At 42.1% G+C, this 24,445-nt stretch overlaps 1 protein-coding gene across 1 annotated transcript in view; it reads right to left on the reverse strand.

Moving 5' to 3' along the window:
* Window positions 1-4,396: 4,396 nt before the first annotated feature.
* The window catches only part of FOXO1 (forkhead box O1), a 66,776-nt gene continuing 46,727 nt past the window's right edge, over window positions 4,397-24,445 (reverse strand). Inside the window, exons 2-3 of the mRNA XM_082303819.1 lie at window positions 7,921-9,277; window positions 4,397-7,523 (exon numbers count right to left, since the gene is read on the reverse strand). Coding sequence (XP_082159945.1) covers window positions 7,934-9,277 — 1,344 coding nt within the window. The 3' untranslated portion in view covers window positions 4,397-7,523; window positions 7,921-7,933. The remainder of the gene's footprint in view (window positions 7,524-7,920; window positions 9,278-24,445) is intronic.

Below are 24,445 nucleotides of genomic sequence, written 5' to 3' on the forward strand. Positions count from 1 at the left end.
CATTTGTGAAGCACAGCTCCCTCCAGCAGGGACACAGCCACTGTTTCCCCCATCACTCCATGCTGTTACCGAGCCTGTGTTACACGTTCTATGAAGTTACCCTGTGTGGAAGTCGAAGCCAGCTCTGATCATGCTAGGACCCCTTGCAAAGATCAGCATCATCTTTTGGTTTTTTTACTTCATTTTTCTGGCACTCAGTCCTATTTAAGCAACGGGTCTCCCAGCAGTTATACTGGAGTCCAGCATATTCAATATAATATACACATAATTATATATATATATAATTATATTATATATATATAATTAATTATTCAATATAATTATATTATTATTTTTAAATGGTTTTTTTGGAGTCAATACTAGCCCCATCTGTGTGGCATGCTGCTCAGTCACCAGCAGGCTCTTGGCTTGCTCTACCTGGTGTGGTCACCAGGACCACTGAGATGAAGACAGTCAGCTGCTCAAGGAGACTGTAGGTGGGAGGGTGGCACTCCTTATTTTATGCTGAAAATAAACTTCAAGACACATGGGCTTACACCAGCAGAGTTTGCTTGTGGCAGAATGAGACATCTGGGCTGTGGAAACCCTGCTCAGAAAGCCCTCCTGTGAAAAGCCTTGCCTTGCAGACCAACAAGGCTCAGTGCAAGGGTTACAGGACATCGAGGCAGGGTGGGAGAGGGCCAGTGGTGGAGCAGCTGCGTAGCTCCATGCCCAGCCCCTTCCCCAGGACTTCCCCTGCCACCCCCAGGCTGTTTTCAGTTTAGAAGCCCCCCAGCAGGAGAGTCATAGGCTGATGAGACTTCCCACCTCAAAGGGCTCCTGGAGTCATCCATGGAGTGAATCAGCTTTGGCTTTTGGGCTCATTTGGGGGTTAATTTGAGAGGTCTGTTGTATGGGCTGAAGGAGGAGGAGGAGGCAAAGAACTTCCTTATCACAGCTCAGCCATCACCATTGGGGCTGAAAGAAGGACACAAGCCACAAGTTGGACCTAGCCCAACTCCTCTGAGCAAGGTGGAAAGATGAAAAAAAAAAAACCCAAACAGTAACACTCCTCTCAAGTGCTGTAAATTGATGGGGTGAAGGGGGAAGAAAGGGAGGAGCAGGAAGTGGTAACTTATTTGGACTCCTGAAACGAGACTCCAGCTCTCACAGGGTTTCACATCTCGTCACTTGTTTTCACCTGGGGAAGAAGACCCAAGCAACATATCAGCCCAGGCTGTTGTGCCATCTGTGGCTGCTACTGGACACAACTTCAAAATCCAACAAAAAGGAAGCTCTTTTTTTGCTACATTGAGCCCTTACCCCAGAGAAATCCAGCCTCCTTTGCCCTTCAAAGCAACCACTTGCCCTGTTTCATCATCCCAGAAACAGCTCATTATACCTGCAGAATTTCTCACACCCCCCCCTTCCAATGCATATACATGCACTTCTATAATGGGCTTTTCCATGAACTCCTCCGACTTCAGCAAAATTGAAGTTGATTATTTCAGAAACAATTTAGATATTCCTGCCAAACTCCACAGTTCCCTGGAAACTCAGCAAAGCTCTTGTGCAAGCTCTGGGCGGTTGCCTGCTCAGGTAGTGTCACTCTAGGGCACTGAGAAGGAAATGCAACCACTTGGAAAGGCCTCTTCATTTAAGGATGGTATGTGAGACGATAGATGGGCACACAGCAAGGATGTAAAATGTTGAGGCTCCAAGTTATGAACAAGCTCCTTGACAGATTCTTCACTCCACAGCCCTATTATACCCATCAGAAGCTTCCTGCAGTGCTCCTTCAGTTGTACTGCATGAAGCCCTCATCCCTTTTCCCATCATCTCAGTGATAAACACCCACGCAAGAAGTTTACTGGCAAAATATACATGCAAAATTTCTGAATGCCCCAGGGTCCAACAGCAAGTAGAAAAACATAAAATAAAATAAGATGGGGCGCTGTCCCTGCCTCCTCATTTTAGCTATCATTTTGGCACATGCCAGAACATTACCCCAGGCAAAACATCACCAGGTTATGAACAGGGATTTGCATGCAATTCCAGCAGTGGGCATGACCACAGGCGCTGCTCAGTGCAAGTTTTTCCTTCTCAGGGTCTTCACAATACCCATCTTTGCACACCAGCTGCACAATAAATGGCCACGACATCTCATGCTATTTGTACGTTTAATTGGATTATCAATTGATGTGACATAATAGCTGATGTTTCTGCACAAAAACGTGTTTATTACATTGATGCAGAACTGACTCAGAGCACAAGATGCTTTGAGGTTTCTGTGCTTGATCAGCAGATTCAAATCCCTTGTTGCCAGATTGGCATAAATTGCTTGCTGGTCCCTTCCCAAGAGACAAGCTTTGACCATCTCTCCCAAGAGCAGTAACTAGTCATGTACCAATTAGATGCGCATCCTTTCCAACAACGGCTTCGCGAACACCCATAGAGAGTATTTTTGGATCTTACAACCCTCCCATTCCAGAAGCCAGGCTTTTCAAAACATCAGTGAAGATACCCTCAGCTTCCGCGAACGTGCAAAACCCCTTCCAAAACGTACACTGGAGATAAAAGGACAAAGCTAAAATAAAGATGGAACTGCAAAGAACAAGGGAAAATTATTTTTCCAATGTCTTTAAATATTCCTATTTCTATGTGCAACGTTCTTTCGTGCTCTTTAGGTCTACCTCTGCTCACTTTAAGATCAAACTGGCATTTTTGCCAGCAATTCATTAAAAGCCTGCTCTCTGCCACCCCTCTCCCTCCCCACCTGCAGGCAAGCAGGGATCTGGGCCTCACAAGACTTCTGTGGCGTGGGTGTTATTGGCTGTCTGTTTTGGCAGCCTCTCCTCCTTTCTTCCAGCTCTGTTTTGAAACACAATCTAAATCTAAAAAAAAAAAAAAAAAAAAAAGACATTCCTGCTCTCTCTGCTCACATCAGCGCTCCTGCTGCCGCAGCGTAAAGCACAGCTGCAAAAGGAGCAGCACTATGCAGGTTGGCCTATATAGCCCAAATGTTCAGTGAAGAAAAAACTCTTACTCCGAGAAAAGGTACATACTTCAGGAAGGCAGGAGGGGCAGAGGAGGGCAAGAGACAAAAACGAGGGAAAAGAGGGCCAAGAGGACTTTGTGAACCATCTCGCTTTAACAGGGGGAGCGGAGGGAAGAGAAGAATGTCTCTCCAGAGCCGGCTCCCTCCCACATTTAATAGCATTAGGATCTAACACGTAATTTGGACTAAAAGACTAATTCTTTCCTGCGGTTTGATGGATGTTAGCGTCCCATTTTTTTTTCTTCTTTAACAATGTATTACATAACATTCTGATACACTAATTACCATCTCATGTCATAGCAATTTTATTAAGAGCTTATACTTACAAATACCCATTCTGAAAGGATTTCAGGACTTTTTTGTAATTTTCTCTGAACTAGGCTTGTTGAAGCACTGGCAACATGGTCTGATGCTGCCTTAATGCAGCTTCCAGTAACACAGCATCTCTACACAAAGATCTCTCACGAGTCCTAAGAGTCAGGCATGGATTCTTCTTGCGTTTAGTCTCAAAGACTTGTAAACAAGTTACTTTTAGCACACTATGTTGTGACAAAACACTGGTAACACAAGCCCTATTAGGTTCCTGTACCTGCTACAGTTCCAATTCCAGAAGCAATGCCAAGAGAGAGAAATTCCTTTATACCAAGTAATGGAAAATTTGTTAACTATTCTGCAGTTAGTGTTTGCTCGTTAGTATGGTATCATCTTGCCAGGCAAGACCTGGTACCATGAGGTATTTTTCCGTATAAAATTGCTAATGCCATCAGGATTGTCCAAATGGGATCATCATCATTAAAAAGATTACGCGGTAAGGAAAGTGATTACGACAACGTCTGAGTAGAAGGATTACTAATCACAAGTAGAATCCTGGTACAAATCTCATTCTCCGTATACAAGAAAGGACACAAAACCTTTTAAACATAATTTATATACATTTATGGCTTTATACAACAAACTGTCAGGGATTGTTCTCGTGTGTCTGTAGAAGTACATCAGGCACTTTTTCTGAAAATATCCACGTATGAATTTTAATTTTGCAATGTGACTAAGTCAGAGCAGTGAAGCGTTGAAGAGCTGTCACACCACTCACAAGTAGAACTAGCAGTATGTACATGCCAATCTCTCACGATATTGCTGGTTTGTGGAACACCTTCAAAAAGGAGGCCAGTTTTAATGCCAAGTAATTTGCTTTTTGCTTGCATAAACCATGCTGTATTTTACATTATGATTACCAAAATAATAATAATAATGAGAATACCTTATTCAAATCAGTCATAAATTAAAGATCCTAGCAATTTCATAATGAAAATAGGAATTTCAAATCAGTAGAAAAATAAAAAAGTACTAACATACATCCAGTGGTTTAACAAGTGCAAATTTTATACTGTTTTATAATTGGTCCAATTTTAACTTCTCTTCTTAGGGATGCTCTGTTGACTTAAGCCGATAATAAGCAATATGACTTTTGCTTATAAGTGTAGGCAAATTGTCAGTTTATCAAAGCAGAGCTTTCCAATTAATGCATCTACTACCTAAACAAATATCATATAGCTATATTATGGAAACAATACATCTTTATATTTAAAATATCTGAACAGCTCTATAATACAATAAACTTTTAATAACAGTACAAACCAGAGAAAAGTCAAAAACAAGGCTGCATAGGTAAGATCATCTGCACAATTCACAAACCAATCATTTACAACAATTCTGACAAACTAAGTTACTCCAGAAACTTGGTACTTTTACTAAAAAAGGATTTATTATTAGAGGTCACATAATGTTTGTTTTCAAGGCAGACAACATGCCCCTTCACCAGACTTCACAGTATACCAGAATTACAATTGCAAAATATTAGAATGGCACCACAAAAAAAAAAAAAAAAAAATTTGACCACACAGCCCAAACCTCTGATTATCTACAACTGCTTTCTCACAATAATTAAAAGAGGCTTCCTACAGACTGTCATAATTAAGGAACGGCTACATTTATGTTATTCATAGTTATAAAAGGAAATGACAAAAATATCTGTATACAGGAAATTATACAGTAGCAGTAAATAATAAACAGGAGGTATATTGTTAAATGTAGCATGTTCAGCTGCAACCCCATGGAGTATATAGCATTAAGTACTGCTTTCTTTGCATGCAGAGGTGAATTTTGTAACTAATTTGGCCTATGCATATCAGTGCCCACTTGGGAGCAAACATTTTTGCACACGCAGCAGAAAGAAGGATCTTCAGAAACCCATATGTGACCCCTCCTGCTTGCTCCACTGCCAGGATTTACCATCAAGTCTCAGAGACTATGAATTTGATGGTGAAGATGCTACTGGAGATATCTGCCTGTAAAAGTAGGAGGCTTCATTGAGGCTTCTGCACTAAGAACATTTCATTTTGCTCAACCAAAGTTCAAAGACCAATTTCATGCTGAGGGAGATCCTGTATCACAGGATAGCTTAACATCAACCTCTGGAACTGCTGACAACCGTAATAGGATATCTAAAAATGTAGGACCAGCTGTAATTAGTAGTGATTTAAGCCCAACAGGGAGCTAAATGCTAGCACATCAATAAATACATTGCAGAGCCTTAGGAAAGTCGTAACAGGATCATTAAATATATGGCTTGTTACTAAACTTCATTTTCTTGGCACATCCCATTTCTTTCTCCACCACACGCCATCACTACAGGGAACATATGTTTCAATTAGAACATTTTCCAGTTGTGGGCTGCATAGACAAAACAAAAATCAGTGAAAAATATTTATTTCTCCCCTTCTTCACAACAGCCAGCCCTAGCACAAAAACTTCATCCTGTCAGTGCATAAAAAAAGCTCTAAGGATATCTGTAACACAAACCATGTGTAGCAACCAGTGAAAAGACAGGTGAGGCCCATTATCCACACACCCATGAAAACTGCATCATGCAATTACAAAAAATCAGAAATCATTTATCCAAGACCCAATCCTGAAAATGCTCAGGTAGCTGTCGGTGTGCCTACTCCAACAAGAGCAGGTTTTTCCACAGGAACAAGGCCTTTATCATTAATGCTCTCCCCTACCCTAAAGCTTGTGTATTTGTATAATTCTGCCACTTACTGTATCTTCCTTATTTAAAAAAAACAGTAATGTTTTGCCCTGTAATAGGGGGTCACAAAAGTTTCAGCATCCCACTGAAAAGTAGCACTTTTGCCTCCTCAAACATACTGCATTACAACAGAAACACTGACAGACCCTAAAACTAGTGCTAACTAAGACAAATGACAATTTTGCCATTAATTTTTCTAAAATTATGGATTTTCTCCAAAACGTTCTGCTCTTGAGCGCACAAACATTATGAGACCTCCATGAAATAAATATAAATGTGAAGCATTGTACAAGCGTCTAACAATGAATACTTAACACTTTGTGGTAGTCAGAGTTAAAATGATAGTAGAAGCAGATGACGTTTCTAAAAATGCATATATAAAACTGATTAAATATTTCCTAAACATAAAGTTGTCTATATTTATACATCACAAAACAATAAAAGGGACAGAAATGTTTTGTATTCAAGATACTTATTAAGCTTTTCCTTTATTAGCACTCCCAAGTGCTAGGGAAATTTATAAAAACATGTACTTAATCTAGTTAAAATACTGTACAAAACGAAGAGGTTATGAATGCTGCCAGATCTCAGATTTATTTTTTTTTTTTAAGTTGCCTATGTAACAAAAGTAGAATTTAATTATAAGAAAAATAGCTTGGAAAGTATTCAAAAAATTATCTTAAGTCCAACAATAAAGTCATTAGTCTGACAATGAAATCCAGATATATTCTTGCATAAATTTACACGAATACAAGTAACTTATCAAACGGCATTTAAACTACTGGTTGCTCTGAATAGTCAGTGAGTTTAGTAGGATCATATTTAACAGGCTATTCTGTTCCCATGTGAAATGTGTGGCAATTTTGAGTAAAATAATGCAGTTCGTACTGCTGCAAGGCAAGTCCACAGTAATCTCAATTCATAAGAACACAGGTAACATCAACGAAGGTTAAACTTACTTAGGGCATGAGATCATCACAGTATTCTTACAAAAGTTTATAAACTTTTCTTGGACCAAAACAGATAGTCTTAAAAAACAATTCTTCTACAGATCATACTGTACAAAACCGAAAGCACAACATGATGTAAGTAAGAGTCTTTGCTGTGATTATATGGTGTAGTGAATTTGGCACTTCAGAGTAATGAAATTTCCAATGGCACAGTTCTTATCTACAGCAGCACATAACCTGCAAACCTTGGGCAAACATCCTGTACAGGAAAATACTCTGTCTGCTGCCAACTCTGACGAAAGGAAGAAAAAAGAAAAAAAAGACCCAAAAAAAAGCTAGTGCATGCGCACAGCTTTGTCAAGAAAATGAAAAAGGAAGGTGAAGGACATCTTTGTACTGCTTTTCTCAGTTCCTGCTGTCAGACAAGTCTGGAGAATTTAACCGTAGCCTAGGAAGGAAAAAAAAACAAAAAAAACAACAAAAAGAACAAATTAACATTCACACCAAAAGGTTACATCTATTAAAATACGCTCAAACTAGCTTTAAGATAACTTAAATGGGAAAAAAAAAATTATTCATTTAATTGTTAGTTACCAGCAAGTTTTTTGTTTAAAATATCAATGGGAAAACACTAGTGCTCCACATGAAGTAACAGAAGTTGGTACATGGCAATCCTAACGCACCGGTGCAAACTTGATTTACAAACTAATAAAGGACTGGAAAGTGACGGACTGTAATAGAGGCACTTCACATGCCAACACAGAAGACCACCCAGATTTTAAGCATTTTGACATCTCTTTTCCCTTTAGTTGTTTTTCAGATTTATTATAAAAAGCACAGCTTACCTCCCACTACATCCTAGCCTGACACCCAACTGTGTGTGGTTGTCTTTACGCTGTGCTGAAAACTTTGGTTAGGCAATACACTGTCAAAGTTAAAATCTAACGTTTCTCCATCCATAAGGTCATTACGGATAATCGACTCCATGTCACAGTCCAACCGTTCAATTAACATGTCATCTAAGTCACTGGGAAGCTTCTCCTGGTGGAGGGAAACAATTCCCACCCTTCCGTAGCCATTGCAACTGTTAACAGGGGCATACGGGTTCATAGCATTCATCTGCATCGGGTGACTCATAGGCACTTGTAACGAAGTCTTCACTGTCGACAAGCGATTTAGACCTGAAGTATGTGACATGGTGTTCACTGTGTGTGACAAGGCACGACCATTAACTGCAGGTGTTGGCTGGTTATGTCCTTGGTGAGGGCGGGCATTAGGGTTCATCATTTTGTTGTGGGGCGGTTGACTGCCATAAGTTGGCATCACCGAGTTAGCGACCATCAGCACACTTTGGCCCAGCGCCCTGCCACCAGCCTGGGAAACACCAGTGTCTACTGATGCCAAGATATCATTGTGTGGCGGAGAATCGGAAGTCAGTAACTCCTTCAGAAGTCCTGCGGGACAGTTATATTGGCTCATCGATCCATAGCTTGATTTACTGTCTTGAAGAGTCTGCATAGGAATCTGGGGCAAAGAGTTCATGCTAGCTTGAGCATAAGTAAATTTCCTGTAGTCTGGATTTGGTGAACCTATACTTGTGGTCGAGGATGCAAACGAGTAACCTGGTGTTTGCTGCATCAGGGTAGCAGAAGAAGACTGGGTTGACACAGTCATTGACGTGTTAGGTGACAAGAGATTAAGGTTATCCAAAAGATTTTCCATGTTCTCAGAATTACTCATCTCTGAAAGGCTGGGTAGAGTAGAAGTCATTTTGGTGGCTGATGATGGGTATACCATGGAGTGCACATCCCCATCTCCAAGATCATCTTGCTCTGGCAAAATAGGAGAAAGTCTTCCGCTAATTGTACTAGCGTTAGAGCTAGTTCTAGGTCGAAATGTACTCCAGTTATCAAAGTCATCATTACTGTGAGAGCTGGGGCTTGCAGGCCACTTCGAGAACTGCGATCCGGGGCTGTCACCATTTCCCTCTTGACCAGACTGAAGGGATGCTTTTTTCTTGGCAGCTCTGCCTCTGCTTTTGGCAAACTTGCTGTTGTTATCCATGGATGCTGCTCGCCTCCTAGGAGATTTGCCACTCTTCCCTCCTTCAGGATTGAGCATCCACCAGGAACTCTTCCCTGTTCCCTCATTCTGCACTCTGATGAACTTGCTGTGCAGAGACAGGTTGTGACGGATTGAATTCTGAAAAAAAAAATAAGGTGTAAGAAATGGAGAAAATATGCTTCTTTTATGGTGTACTAATATTTGTCTTTGCAAACATACTCTCATTTTCTTAAAAAACATGGGGTAATAATGAAATGGGAAAACATGCTAGTCTGGAAACTTCTTTTATCAGCTCAGCACTCAGAACTGGCTGAAACGAGCTTGCAGAGAGTTGCCATGTCCATTTGTCTGTCATGTGGCCCGATCACATCTGACATTATAAAAAGTTAAATAAAATACTGAAGGAGCTGTTCTGAAATACAAATTCCTCATAAAGGGGACAAAATATACCAGACGACCAAGAAGATGACGGAAGATCTCATTATCAGCTTCACTCTAATGAGTTGAACCTGATTGCATTTAGGGATTTATTTTTTTTATCATTTTAAGCAAAGTTCAGGAATGCTAGATCCTGTTCTATGGTCCTTATAATGGCATCTCATCATGCACGTCCCTAAAGCCTGCAAACACGCCAGCCTGTGAGTATTGCTGCTGAACATTAGTAAGGTTTATATTACTTGTGTTATGTGAGAAAACACATATAGAAAAACAGTTGAGGATTAAGTTCTAATTTTTATAAATAAACATCAGAAAATTGCCTAAGAAATCATAAGGGAGAAGGGAATGCAAACAGCATAGACAAAATTGCATTTAAAACCTCAGCCTTAAAACCATCTTTCTCTTTCAAAATCAACATTTTAATATGCAAAATTGACTCTTCTAATACCTGAGGGCACAAGATATCTTGTGCCGAGACCGACCAGAGGTACTGAAGATTTTCATTATCTCCTGAGCCACAAGTCATGTTTCATGTTTTGTTCTTTAATCAAAAAAAAAAGAAGAAAAAAAATCCAAAAATCCGAAATCCAATGCCACAGGTTGACCTGTTAACAACAGACTACGCTTTGCATTACCAAGCTGTAGATAAACACTTTTTCCTCATGTAATTTTCTGCTGAGTAGATGTAAAGAACATTATATTAACAGAAAAGCTGTCCTCTATTTTGACATAATTGCTAACAAAAGGCCACAAGTTCAGAGTGCTGAAATAGGCAGCCACAGATGTTGGTAGGAGGGTGGGACAGTAGCATAGTCTACATGGGGACCCACGGTCCACACTAGGACTGCAATTCATGCAGAACAAGTAGGAGGGAACCACAAAACAACACATGAAATGGGTACACCAGAAATTAGACCTCAATGGTAAAGAAATCAATTATGCAGTAGCGGCCTTCCACTCATAGTCATTTTTAGCAGGTTGTCTAAAGAAAAATTTGGGGGAGCAGAAATGGAAAGACTGTTTCTAGAAAGCAGGAGTAAGGCTGATCTTGACCAGCAGGCCAGTAGACCAGTTATCGCAAAACACTAAATGGCCGCCAGACCTACAAAACCCCTGTTCTGTCTTTCCTGTTTTCTGACCTTTTTCATCCAATCTATCTTCTCTGAAGTTTTTAACCTGACACCCAAGACCCACTACAGCACCAGACCATGAGGATGACACAGCTCATGGAGCTCTGCATGCCTTCTGAGGCAAACCAGAGGACGAGGGACACAGCCACTGCTCTGGTCTCTGGCTGCTTTTGCTGTATTTCCCAACCCAGAGTGCTGCCTGTGACAGCAGCATCTCCAGAAACGTGTACCTTCACCCTCTCTACTCTACCTCTCCTCCTGTGTACATCTGCTTTCTCAAAGATGCACGTCTTTCCCCATTGCTTATACATCCAGCTGACAGAAGAAAATGAGCAAAGACTATGCCAGGTGAAAACAGTCATCTCATGGGGCCTGGCTCAAACCAGAGACAACAGGCTCAAATTCCCTGCAAGGGCCACGACACGTTGTGGACCGCGGAAAGCCAACCAGCCAAAGCAGGCCTGGCCACCTGCAGAGCTCAAGAAGAATGGTTACTCTGGGGTCAAAGAGGAGACCTTCAGCAGATGTGGGCAGCAAGGAAGTGTTACAGTCGTGTAACACCTTACAGACAGCAGTGTCCTGAGGCTACCCCCCAGGTGGGCAGCTTCTCCCCAAACAGGGGCACAAGGCACGCTTTGACAGCAGAAGATGGCAGAACATGGCCTCATGGCAGCTCACTGTTCAACCAGCACAGCAAGGAGTCAAACCGTGTGCCTAACCTCAGAAACCTTTCCAAACTCTCCTTCCCCTCCAAAGAACCATCTTTAACAAATTATCCCAGTTAAACAAACACCAGCGACAATTTGAGCGTTTCCTTATTCAATTCTGAAAGGAATCCATTGTCATATTAAGTAATTAACGTAGGACTGTATCTCTTCACTGCAGGTAACCCTGCAATCAAAATCTCATCCTCTCTCTAGCTACAGGGCATTAGGGAAGGCTTTGACATTTTATTTTCACCAGGCGCAGGTAACACGTCAGGAGGGTAAGCCCAAAAATCCATCTTTGGATTTGCCCGTGGCCGCAAGGGCCTATGGAGAAGCCTCGTGAGGCCGGCCTAGCGCAGCCCGTTGTTTTCACTCGAGGGCCGCAGCCGAATCCCCGGCTGACACAAGTCCAGCTCTAGAAATGTCGCAAGAAAGTTGTTCTGAACGTCTGTTGATTAAAAAACCTCCTGCGCCAGTTCATTTTTTTTTTACTGTATTTTGTAAACATACCCCGTTGGCTCAGGCTTACTGTTTACTATCAAAATAGGCATATCAAACACACAAAACATCAGGCAGAGAAAATACCGTGCTAAGGCTCAATTCTCTCTTCTCTGCAACAGAAGTGTTAAATATTTAAGAAATCACTGCTATTCCTTAGTCATCAAAAAAGTTATAATCTGGTATTATTGTACTGAGGACATCTGAGGTCGCTCTTTGAGTAACAGAGCTGTCTCCTAACTCTGCCAGCAACGAAAAAAAATTTTTCCTAACAGGAAAAGGTTTGCGGCCCAGAGCTTGTTACATAAATTCCTGTTTTTCACGCAGCCAGCAGGACATTAAAGAAGCTATGATTTACTAACTTGGAAAAAGTGTTGAAGAGGTAAATCTTGTGAAAATATGCACTGCTGTTAATGATGTTGTGTCTACAAATCTTTGCCAGACGCAAACATGACCTGATAAAAAAGTATAGTTTCAGCAGTGGATCTTGGCAGCCAGAGGAGCAGCGCGGCTGTCAGCGGCCAGGGCGCTCGGCGGCCCCGCCGGCCCCGGCAGGCTGTGAGACGCCTCCAGCAGTGGCTTTCGGCAGGACTTGGAAGCAAAGCCTCCCAAAACCTGGCCTGAATGACGCGAAAAGCAAGCGGCCACAGTTTGAGGCGGGTTTCCGCGCAGTGGCAAAGCATGCCAGATCGCTCTGAGAGCATCCGCGCTGGAATTTTATCAAAACCTTGTCAGGACCGCAGCAGGGCTGCTGCCACCTGTGGGGTGTTTCCTGGGATTGAGTTTCTGCCTTTGAGATAAAGCACAGAGAGCCTCTGCTCCTGTTTGTCTGCGAACCGACTTCATGCCATACTTCAGCATACAGACCGGGAATTGTGGATATGCTTATCACTGATTTAAGAGCCAAAATATGCAAAACCAGTATCTGTTAAATGCAATGTGACGAGCACATACCAGCTAATAAAACTCGTGAAGCCAAGAAAACGATTCCTTTGAATCTACACATTTATATCATTCAGCTGCATTTCCAACATCTCCTACAGCCAAACCACACAGCCCTGCTTGCTGCTCTTCTAAGCAACGAATAAACTCAAATGTTTTACAACAATTAAAGAAATAAATGTCTCAGCCATTAAAATCCTTGGGTGCAAGTAGCTCTGCTGATATCTAACACTGCATTTAAACCCAAGAGATAGTCATACTAAAACATGCAACTTAAGTTTAACCGGATGTATTGCTGAAAAAAATCATACCCCTATTCCAATTAAAGTTGAGGTATTTAATTATTTTTTTCAGCAAATTGTTTTGGTGTTTTACTTAAGAGAAACACCCAAAACCAGAGTTGCTTTGTTAAACCTGACAACATTGTAGGCCTGTACTTACTGAAGAGAGACCATACAGGCACGCTGGCCATCTTTCCTCCACCCCGGCCCTTTGAGCATGCAAGGGAGAGGGAAGCAATGTAGAGCTCCTGCTGCAGAGTTCCTGTTTAACCCCACCGCAAACCTCTCCAAGCAGGATCTAACTATGGATTTGTGAGTATCCAGGGAACTGCAAGACCCAAACCTTGTAAAAGCACCTACGAGTGCCCATGGTCTCTCCCACCCTCATACACACAGGCACAGACAGTACCCATTCAGCCAGAGTGCTGCAATAGCCATCAAAAGGGAGAGCAAGGAATGGACGCAACGGTGCATTTTACAAAAACAAGTGGATTTGCTACCAAGGTGCATATGCTGATGGTATTGCAATAAAGCATGCCATGGCATCTTGGAAAACAGATTCAACAGTAACTAGTTGGCAGAAGGAATTGGCCTCTGGAGGCAGATGCAGCCGTAACAAAGTGGGAGGTCCTAAGAGGCCATAAGAGCAAGACTGCTTTCATAATACACAGGTCAGACATTTCTATTAAAATTAACAGTCTAATGACTGCCCACCAATTTTTCATTCAGGAGACACCTCAGCAGTCCACTGCTTCGTACACCTCATCCAAGGGGACAGTCTACACGTGTTGCCAGTCAGTTTGCACTACCATCAGCTGAATTGGCTGCAAATACAGACCGGGGCACAGTATCTGACTGTAGTTCTCAGACCTCTCCAAACAACATCTGAAATCGATTTGGAAGCTGGAGAGAAACTTTCAGGGAATACAACACTAAAGACTGCTTCTACAGGCTTGGGGAGGAGTGGCTGGAGAGCTGCCTGGAGGAAAAGGACCTGGGGGTGTTGGTTGACAGCCACCTGAACATGAGCCAGCAGTGTGCTCAGGTGGTCAAGAGGGCCAATGGCATCCTGGCCTGTATCAGGAATAGTGTGGCCAGCAGGACCAGGGAGGTGATAGTGCCCCTGTACTCGTCACTGGTGAGGCCGCACCTCGAGTGCTGTGTTCAGTTTTGGGCCCCTCACTGCAAGAAGGACATCGAGGTGCTGGAGCATGTCCAGAGGAGGGCAACAAAGTTGGTGAAGGGTCTGGAGCACAAGTCTTAGGAGGAGCGGCTGAGGGAACTGGGGTTGTTCAGCCTGGAGGAGAGGAGGCTGAGGGAAGACCTTATTGCTCTCTAGAACTCCATGAAAGGAGGTTGTAGCGAGGTGGGGGTCGGTCTCTTCTCCCTAGTAACAATCGATAGGATGAGAGGAAACGGCCTCAAGCTGTGCCAGGGGAAGTTTAGGTTGGATATTAGGAAAAACTTCTTCACCGAAAGGGCAGTCAGGCACTGGAACAGGCTGCCCAGGGAAGTGGTTGAGTCTCCATCCCTGGAGGTATTTAAAAGACGGGTAGACGTGGTGCTTGAGGACATGGTTTAGTGGTGGACTTGGCAGTACTAGGTTAACGGTTGGACTCGATGATCTTAAGGGTCTTTTCCAACCTTAACAATTCTATGATTCTATGATTCTGCCATGGCCCTCTAAGATAATCACAATTTGAAAAAAGAAAAAAAAAAAAAAAAAAAAAGAGAAGGGGGGAGATTGCTTATTTATTTATTTTAACTGATAGTTTGAGAATATTACAATAGGAACATTGCCTGGCAAGAAAGTCGGTGTTGAGGACTGGTAGGAGTTCAGAGACCCATCAGCTAACATCATCACTGCTGAGAGGTGTCTGCTGTGATCAGTGGTGGCTGGCGCATGAGTCAGCTGTGCTAGCGTGTCACATTACTGACAGTTTACAGCAGGATTCAGAACCAGCAAAGTCCCTCTGTGGAGACACCACCAAAGCAAAAGCTTTGCAGCAGAGAAGGGAAGACCCCAGGATTTCCATGTGCTGTTACAGAGGATATCAGACCTGTCTCTCAAGGTCTGTGTATGGGGACTCTACAGCAGGTCCAGATATTCAAATCACCCTCCTCTTGGAGCTTCAGTGGCAAGCACCACTCTAAAAAGAAATCATGAAAAGACCTCCTAGGAAAGTGCGCAAAGGACAGGAAGTTCACCACCACACTTGCTCAGGGTTCCTTCAGCATTAACAGCCAGATAGCAGCAGCAGGGGCTAACTGTGGCCAGTGGCACCACACAGCATCTATCCAAGGCTAAGCTAGACCATGCCTGGTGAAACAGGCAGGTCTGCTGGGAATAGTTACGCTGCCTGTACCCGCTTTGCTGTGGTTTCCAACCATCCTGCCAAGTTTGCAGGGGCAGGGTGAGGAGGCCAAGAAGGAAAGAGAACTCTGGAAACTTCAGATGTACCAGAATTTTCTTTGATACAACAGTCTAGTGTAAGGCAATCCTTTTTGTCTTATCTAACGACTACAAGATACAAGAAGTTCAGATGCAGATGCTGCACATAGAGCTTGAGTTTGCCTCGAAGCTAGTGTTGGACACCCAAAAACGTTTGGTCAACAGATAGCACAATTGTTCATAAAACCACCTCAGCCGCATTTCTCTCTGAAAAGCGTTCCTGATACTACAACGTTCACCAACACAACTGCACATCTGGCTGAGGTGTCAGACGCTTCAAATGCTAATGAAATAGCCATCTTTGCCACGCAATTGCAGCATTCTTTGATTACAGCTCAGAAACCTTCCCTGTTGTCAGATAAGAGCATGGACAGAAAGCACGACACTTAGCCTCAGGTCAAAGAGTCATATTTAGAAGATGCTGGCAATTTGCCACCTGCAGCTGCATGAAGGTGGAAGGGCAGGATTTCCTCCTAAACAGGTCATGCTTTTTTGGGTCCTTTGTTCTTGGGGGGGGGTGCTTTTGTTTTACTTCATTTTTGTCCTGCGCTGTTATACGGTTAAGTGTCAGCTGGAAAAAGTGCAGAAACACGTCAGTCTTACTAGAGGGACCTTGCACTGTTTCTCTGCGCTTTTCATTACAGGTGGTGGCATAGCGAGAGTCTTTCCCAGAACACTATCCATGAAATACCATCTCCAAACATGGAGATACTTTCAGAGACTGTTTCATTTGATAAGATTTCAGCAATGCATCCCTTGTTCCCTTCATGAATGTACAAGAATGGGACAGACTCTGTTATCACTATACAGTTGCTATACATGTGTCTCCTGCACGGAGGGGGGTCTCCTGTGACCATGTCAGTGGCATTAATCTAAGTCCTGCACATTCTGCAGTTAAGTCCACAGATTTATACTCTCCTACGCTTCCTTCTCATAGCTGTAGAAGACTAAAAAACTTCGGACACTGTCACGGATGAGTGGTTAGGTTGCTTGGCCATCCTTCAGGTTGTACCCTGCTGCCACACATGGTACCAGGGAGTGGACAGAATTTCACAACCACTGGAGCTTTCTCCTCTGGAACACAGTATGTAGTAACAGAAAAACACATGCACAGCTCCAGACATTGATGTTTAAGGGACTTGGCTATGCATACTTATGTGTCAGAAATGACAACTCTTCTGACACATATTTGATTAATTCCCAATTGCTATCCCCAGACATCCTCCTCTTCATTCTAGGCAGACTCCTTTGAGGCACTTTTCCATAATGGCAGTTTGGACATTTCTAATGAGATGATAACACCTGCCTACATCCTCTACACGGGCATTTAGAAAGAATGAGCATAAAAACCATTAAAAAGGTAAAGCATAAAATGGGAAGTATACACACACAGGGCAAGCACAGTCCTGGATACTTCAGATGTGATGGCCCCCAGTCAAAACTTCTTATGACCACCCTTATGTTTTCAGTACCTCCAAGACAGAGACAGAGTCACAACCGGGTTAACGATCATCTATATCAGTGCCAATACTCCTTTTTATAACTACATTTATTTCTATAACCACAATACAGGCATGATATAATATCAACACAGCATACACCAAATATATAAACATTTGCTAGCATTTCAAAGCCGAGGAAACTAAGTGACACTGATTAGGAAAAACAACAGACGAAGATGCATATGAAAATTGTGAGATTTTTAAAAGGGATTTGTCAAATGGAACTTCCTCCCTCTCTGGTAAAATCATCTGGGAAGCCAAGACAGCCAACAGGTTTGTGTAAAAGCTATTGGTTTTCAGGGGTGAAAGAAAGGCGACAATAAGAAGGCAGCACAGTGTTATAAAAAACCAAAAGCAAATAGCCACCAGGATAAAACAAAAGTTGTGAAGTGTAGAAAATAAGGGAAGAAATAAATATCAGATGAAAAAAACTCAAAGCTAGCAGGGATAACTATGTATTTGGTGATCCAGACAAATCCTAATAGTGCCTTTACAAAACTGATGCTGTAAGCTTTCTATTCCAACAGACGGGAAACAAGTGTTTGACAAATATAAGGGTTCCGTATCTGTAAATAAACAGTTCTGTTTTCCACAAATATGGAACATATATATACACATATGTATATATATAGCTTATGATGAAGAAGCATTTCCCAAGTTCACTAGTGACACAGGAAGCCAACACTGAGGCCCTACTGACATTTCAAAGTCAGGATGCCCTTATAACTGGGGCCTCTTCTCCTCCCTCTTTAAGCACTCTCAGACCTCTGGCTTTTGCAAGCAGCCTGTGCTGCGGTTACGTCAGTAACGCAAAAACAGCAAAGCAGGAGGACACATGCATAACCTGGGTGCCCTGACATCAGTCCCAGGTGCTATCATAGAAAAGCTGATAAAGGATTCAATTAATAAACCATCAGAGGTCAGGGATATAATTAATGTCTTTCAAAACAGTCCCACAGAATATAGGCCATCACGTGTACGAGAAGAATATATCTTTTGTTCAAGAAAGGTAAGCGAGGGAACACCTGCAGACATGCCAATGCCACACCGAATGACAGTGCAGCCAAGATTAGCACCGTGCACCACTGCTAATGTGTGCTCATCAGAAGGATTAAAACCATTTAAATTATCTGTAGTGCAATAAACCGTGAGGAAGGCTACTGCTATTCATGACGGGCAGGTAGCTCTCTTACAATTATTCACTGCAGGCTCTAACGCAGCAACCAGGAATGCAACTGTAGAGGGGAGGCAGGCACTACAGCAGCAGTAACGGTTTGAGGCAAAGCTGTCCTTGAATACAGAGCACAAGCAGGTTATTGCAAGGAAAACAGGAATCACAATTATAAGCAAAGTTTATTAACATAAATAAATAAAAATTTGGAGTAATACAGTAGCAGTTCATCCATACAATGCCAGAATGACTAATAGCTTAAAATTTTATTCTGCGACTATAGTAAAGAGCGACTAAAGGGTGTTTATTTTTTTTCAGCCAGTGGGAATAATTATGATCAGTAGGACAAAAAATGTTAATCACTCGTTTCCTGTTTAACAGACAGCCTGTTTCACCTCTGCCACTCTCCACGGTTACACCCAATTCATCACAAAGACTACAGCACTGTTTATAGAAAGCTTCCCCCTTTTTTTTTCTTTCTAAAACTAAGCTGCCTTTTATTGACATTCGTTAGCTCTAATGAAGAGGTACAAATGTGCATGCATGCTAAATATATCAATACTAATTAGACCAGCAGATCATCTTAAAAGGAGCACTAGAAACATGTTCTCACCAATAAGAAGCAATAAGGTGAGAAACAGGCCAAAGTTTCAGTGTAAACCACAGAGGTGAGAAACACCATAGTCAGAAAACAGGGCTCATTTTCTGCATTGGCCTTTGTGGACATGCAGAGAACATCCAAGAAATTAAAAAAAAAAAAAAAAGAAAGAAAGAAAAAAATAGATATGATTCTTCCAAAAGCTTTAATAGGATAAGTGAAACAATTGGAAAGATCCCTGCCTGAGGATTCACATCAGCTTTACTGTTAAAAGTTCTGCATAACAACCAAAGTAATCATTTGCCACTTGCCTAGGTAAAGGCACAAGCAGACCTAACCCTAAGTGTTTGGTTTCAGTTGGATGCTTTACCAGGGAGCCACACATCTTCTCTTCATCTTCATGGATCAAGACTATTTGCTTTCACAAAATCACTAATAATCTAAAGGGCTGGAATGATTGTCACGACCTGATGGATTTACAAGCAATGGGCTACCCATAACAGTGGAAAATAAGTTAAAACTGAGGCTGATAGAGCAAAGCAGGATGCACTGGAGACATGGGCTAAGTCCACGATGCTTGACCCATTCGCTGTGCTGCACATGGACTAGGTGCGGCTGGAGAGGCTCGAGGACTTACTTCACCTGCAACAAGGCCCACTGCCTGACCATAGACCTCTCCTTAGGGACACACAGAAGGAGCAGCTGCCAGCTTGCAGCTGTGGATCCACGGACAGAGCCAAGCACACCTGCAGCACTGCGCCCGCCACTCCTACAACGCACAAACTCATCTGACAAGGGCAGCAGAAAGACATTTGCTTGTTTGCAGGAAAGCCACCAAGCCTGTCTGTATTTTTTACCTTGAGGAGTAACATACCAAGGGGGATGTACAGATGCAATAATGTAAAAAGTTGAGTTGACTGAGTCTTTGTGCAGATTAAAAAAAAAAAAAAAAAAAAAAAAAAAGAAATATATCTACTTATTCCGCTTGTACCAGCATAGCAGAGGAAGCCTTTTCCTTTAGCAAGCAAAAGAGCCAAATTCTCCGGACATGGGTGTCACTGAATACCAGTTTGTCAGAAACAAAGAGTCAATGAAAGCAGCAAGCTTCCTTTGCAGCAGGGTTAGCTGTGCCCCACAGGAAATCCCTGGCTGAAGGAAACTGCAAGTCTTGTAAAGAGAAGGGCAAAGCCTTCCATTTACAGGCTGAACGATATCTTACGCTACATCTCACTATGCATTTGATCTTTATTTTGACTACAGAAAGTGCAAGGATAGGCTAGCAAAATTTAACTATAGTCCCCTAAAATACAGAAAAGAAAATAAAACAGTGGCAGGTTTTTTTGTTTTAGTGTATCCTCAGAGATTCTTTACTGCATCTAGTGGTAAATATGCTGAAGGTTTCACATTTGTAAGGGGACAGTGTCAGCTTAAAAATAACAACAACGCTCTGGATTTCACCTGATGTTGTAAATATCTGATGTTGCTGTAGTAACCAAGAGAAACTGAGGAAAGAAGACAGGGACATTTCGCTTTCCTTTAGTTTCTTTGGTACGTGAGTAGGGTCCAGTCTATAGAGCCACTGGTTTTACTATTTATTTTTCCACTAGCCAGTTCCCCCTTTATCTTTCCCACATATGAAAAGAAAATATCATTTTCTTGTTTACAAAATATTAGCAGAAAAAATAGATTTTTTAAGTTTTTATTAAAATAGCTTAAACAGGATCAGATTTCTTTAAACTACTGCATCGTCTGCAAATACGTAGATAAAGGATATTGCCTTATGCAGCCAATATTTGTTCATTTTTCTTTGTGTTCTGTTTTTCATACTCATTCTTTTTTCCAGAGTCACAAGAAGCAAGTACTGATTTCCAGTTACTCCATTTTGTACATCCTAAAGAGGCAGCACATATACTAGGTATTGTGTTTCTACTCAGTTCCTTTGAACACAGTTCTTAGTACTTTTTTCCCCTACCACAGAAGCATACCAGACCACCAGCACACTCTCTTTGGGAGAGCTCTTTCCAACTCAAGCCTGCTCCCATAGCCTAGTAGATTTTATATAACATGATTTACCACTACAATGCCCACAAAAAGCCCTCATCCAAATTTCATTACAGCCTTGAGCTATATTCCATGTGCGCATTGCCCCTCTCCACCGTCTGGCCAGTTGCAGCCACCCTCTTTCACGTAAGGTGTGGTTTATACTTCAAGGGCTTTTAGTTTATTTTCTCGCAAGAGGGTCTCAGGACTCAGAGGACTCCTGACGGGTGGTTGCACTGTTCATGCCAGCGCCTTCCTCTTGAATGCTGCTTTCCGTGACATTCTCCAGGCTGCAGTTTCAAGAAACGCTGGCGCTCATCACTGGGTTTTATGACATCTGTTCAGCATTATAAAGCCACAGTCGCCCAATCTTGCAAAACGTGAAGCACCAACTCTGAACCAAGTTACCCCTAGACATGCTCACAAATTTCAGTAGGCTACAGGAGGCTGAGTACTATTTCTCAGAGCAAGCTGGGCACATAGAGGAGGGAAACCTAAAGGGTAATTTCTTCCCTCGCACCAGTTTTGGAAGCATTCCTATTCCCTCACTACTGTAGGCTGTGCTCTGTACTTAACAGACCCTTACTAAATCAAAGGACTATTTACAATCTACATACTGGCAAGTCCACATTCCCATAGAATGTCATCTGGCAACAGTGACTTAAACCATCAGCTCTGTATTTACTTGCTTTCCTCCTTCCCAAACAAGAAGAGTAAAAAGGACAAGAGAAAAGCATGTTTTTAATGACAAGAATGGAATTAATAGAGTAAGCCCACGAGCTCTGGTGCATCAGCATTCATCACAATACTCAAACGCCCATTTTTTTAAGAAAAAGAAAAATATTACAATGAGGACAGTCAAAAGGAACATAAGCCACACTGTTGTGGCTTGGGACCTTTTACATATGCAACTGGTGCTAGAGAAGTGCAGAACCATGCTGGACACGAACTAAGCCATTTCTCAGAGTGGGATGCTGTTATGCAAAAATGAGCTTTGTTAGGCGTTTTACGTGCTATTTTTCTCCTGCTAATTAGGTCTAATTTATCTCCCCTCATTACTATTTCTCTCCATTTGATATACGCAAGGAGACTGTCCTCACTGTGGCTGCTTGGAGAAGACCTCACTCATTCTCCCATCCCCCTGGACAGAGCCTGACATAAGGAACCTCTGGGCGCACTGGGGACTGCCAGGTGCAACAGGAGGTGTCCCAGGAAAGATGTTACCGTCAGCCCCATCAGTTCAGAGAAGAAAACACTGTTTTGAAAAGTCTTCCACCCCCCTTCATTAATCCCACAAACTCAAAAAGCTCTTAGCAGCTTTCGGATTAGGCTGCCTCCCGGAGCCTAATGGAAGGTCACGGTCTTTGCTTGGTGCAAACTTCACCATCATTGCTCCCACCCTCCTGCAATGAAAAGCCCGTGGGTAACCAGGCAGCCTAGGTTCAGATTTAAGAACTGCAACATCCAACTTCTCAATCACAAAGGCTGCCATAGGCCTCCCATCCCTCCCGTGCCTTGCCCAAAGACAGGGAAGGCAGAGGAGCTCTCCTCTAGCTTTCCCCAGACACGCACTAAAGTGCTATGGCAAAAGTACAGCTGAGACAGCAAGCTAAAATGCCCTACTCAATTCAAAAGGTTGCAACAAGAAAGTCTTAAGACATTCTGCAGGGACTTGCTCAGTATTTGCTTCCTTCTGCCCACTTTCGCCTCTTTTAAGTACGGCAGTTTAGTTTTCCCTCTCGCAGATGTTCACACAACACAGCGCCCTGCACAGCTCTAAAGATGCACAAGCTCTTTTCTTGAGAGGATTGGCTTCCTAGGTCAGAATGGGGCACTCGTTTCAAAAAGTAATAATAATAAAAAAATATCACAGGACACAAACTTACATCAGATTAAAAATAGCAGGAATGTCAGCAGTAGGAGCTGTCATTTGCAATAGCTATCAAGACACAGGAAGTTATTTATTCTGTGGATCACATAAGGGCTTTTTTAAAAACAAGGATGAAACAGAAAAAAGCAAGCATGTTTACTGAGGTTTGTTTTCCAATATTATTTCTCTAGCCATGTTTGTTTATGAAGTTTTATAATAATTTGTCATGGATACATCTAGGGGTTTATGTCCACAGATTTGTTAAACTGCTGGCAAACTCCAGCAGACACTGCAGCCCTTGCTGCTCTTGTTTAATTTTTTTATTATTTTCAGTTTTGAATACATTACAGGGAATGTTTCCACATTTTCATTTTGTTTTAAAAAGAAATTAAAGTGTTCCCCTGAAAAGTCAGGTGTTTTCAAGTATTTTGTTTGTTGATTATTCATGTAGTCATAAATTACGCAGAGTATTTGGCAGGCCATGCCTTTCTCTGTTAAAATGTTTGTTTTTACTTTTTCAGTTATTGTTTAGATCCTGGTCATAACATGCTTCAGGTTGTTTTGAACAGCAAAGAGGAAATAAGCAATATTTTAACTTATATCACACTGTAACAACATTAAGTGCCTACACAGCAATATGCTGCCTATTCAGTATTTTCAACTTTCTTCCTGTCCGCTGCTGACTTATAACAGCAAGAAGATAATTCATAATTTTACACAGCCTTGCAACCTGTAAACACAGCTATGATTTGGCTCACAAGCATGGCCAGAACAAAACACAAAGGAGCAAGAAACAGGACATTAAAAAAAAAAAAAAAAAGAGCAGAATATAAAGTAACCATGCATGTTTGCTGAAGGTTCGTTTTGAAATCATAGGAAAACCAACAAAGCTCTTCTGGAGTCAGCTCACACGTACCCAGGCACTGCAGGTAACACAGTTGGAAGAGGCAGAGCCCCAGCAAGGCACTGTTTGCCTACGTTCACCCTGACACTAAGGCAGACAGTTAGAAAAGAGACTTTGAACTACATGCCATCCCCACTGCTCATCAGGATCATGGTCTGCTGTGGACACGATTACTAACCTGTCGTGACTCCTAAGAATATGCCCTCTGGATTAGCAAAAAGAACGACATCATTCCAAAAGTCACACAATTCATACAAAACAGTCTCTGTGCCAACATAGAAATTACGGAACTACATTTAAGGAATTTCTCAAGGGTTTTTTCTACAGGGTTAATTTGGACATTATCTTTCAAGCATTCAATTCTCATGCAGCAGGATTTCCTCCTCTCCTCCGTTAGAGAAGTCTTAGGAATCCCAATAAATAACAGAGAAGAAACATGAGAGTTTCACTATGTGTTTTCCTTTGGCCATCTTTGTGAAAAATATATCTTCAAAATTTAAGTTTGAGTTTTGATATAACATCACATCCATGCCTCAAGTCTTCCAAGCACACAGGCTCAAAAAAACAACTCTTTCTGTTCTCAAAAGGCAGAGTGAATGACCCCACCTTATTTGGGATCCCCCTAGCATGAACTTTGAAAGATCTCATTTTCTAGGAAAATAGACTTCTGACTCAAAAATAAAGGTGCTTGACAAGATAACTCCCTCTCCCCACAGATATCTACAGGCTACCCAAGCAAACCTCAGTGTGCTACAGCCATCCAAAAATATCCT

The sequence above is a fragment of the Platalea leucorodia genome (genome assembly GCF_965183815.1).
Source record: "Platalea leucorodia genome assembly, chromosome: 2".
NCBI lineage: Eukaryota > Metazoa > Chordata > Aves > Pelecaniformes > Threskiornithidae > Platalea > Platalea leucorodia.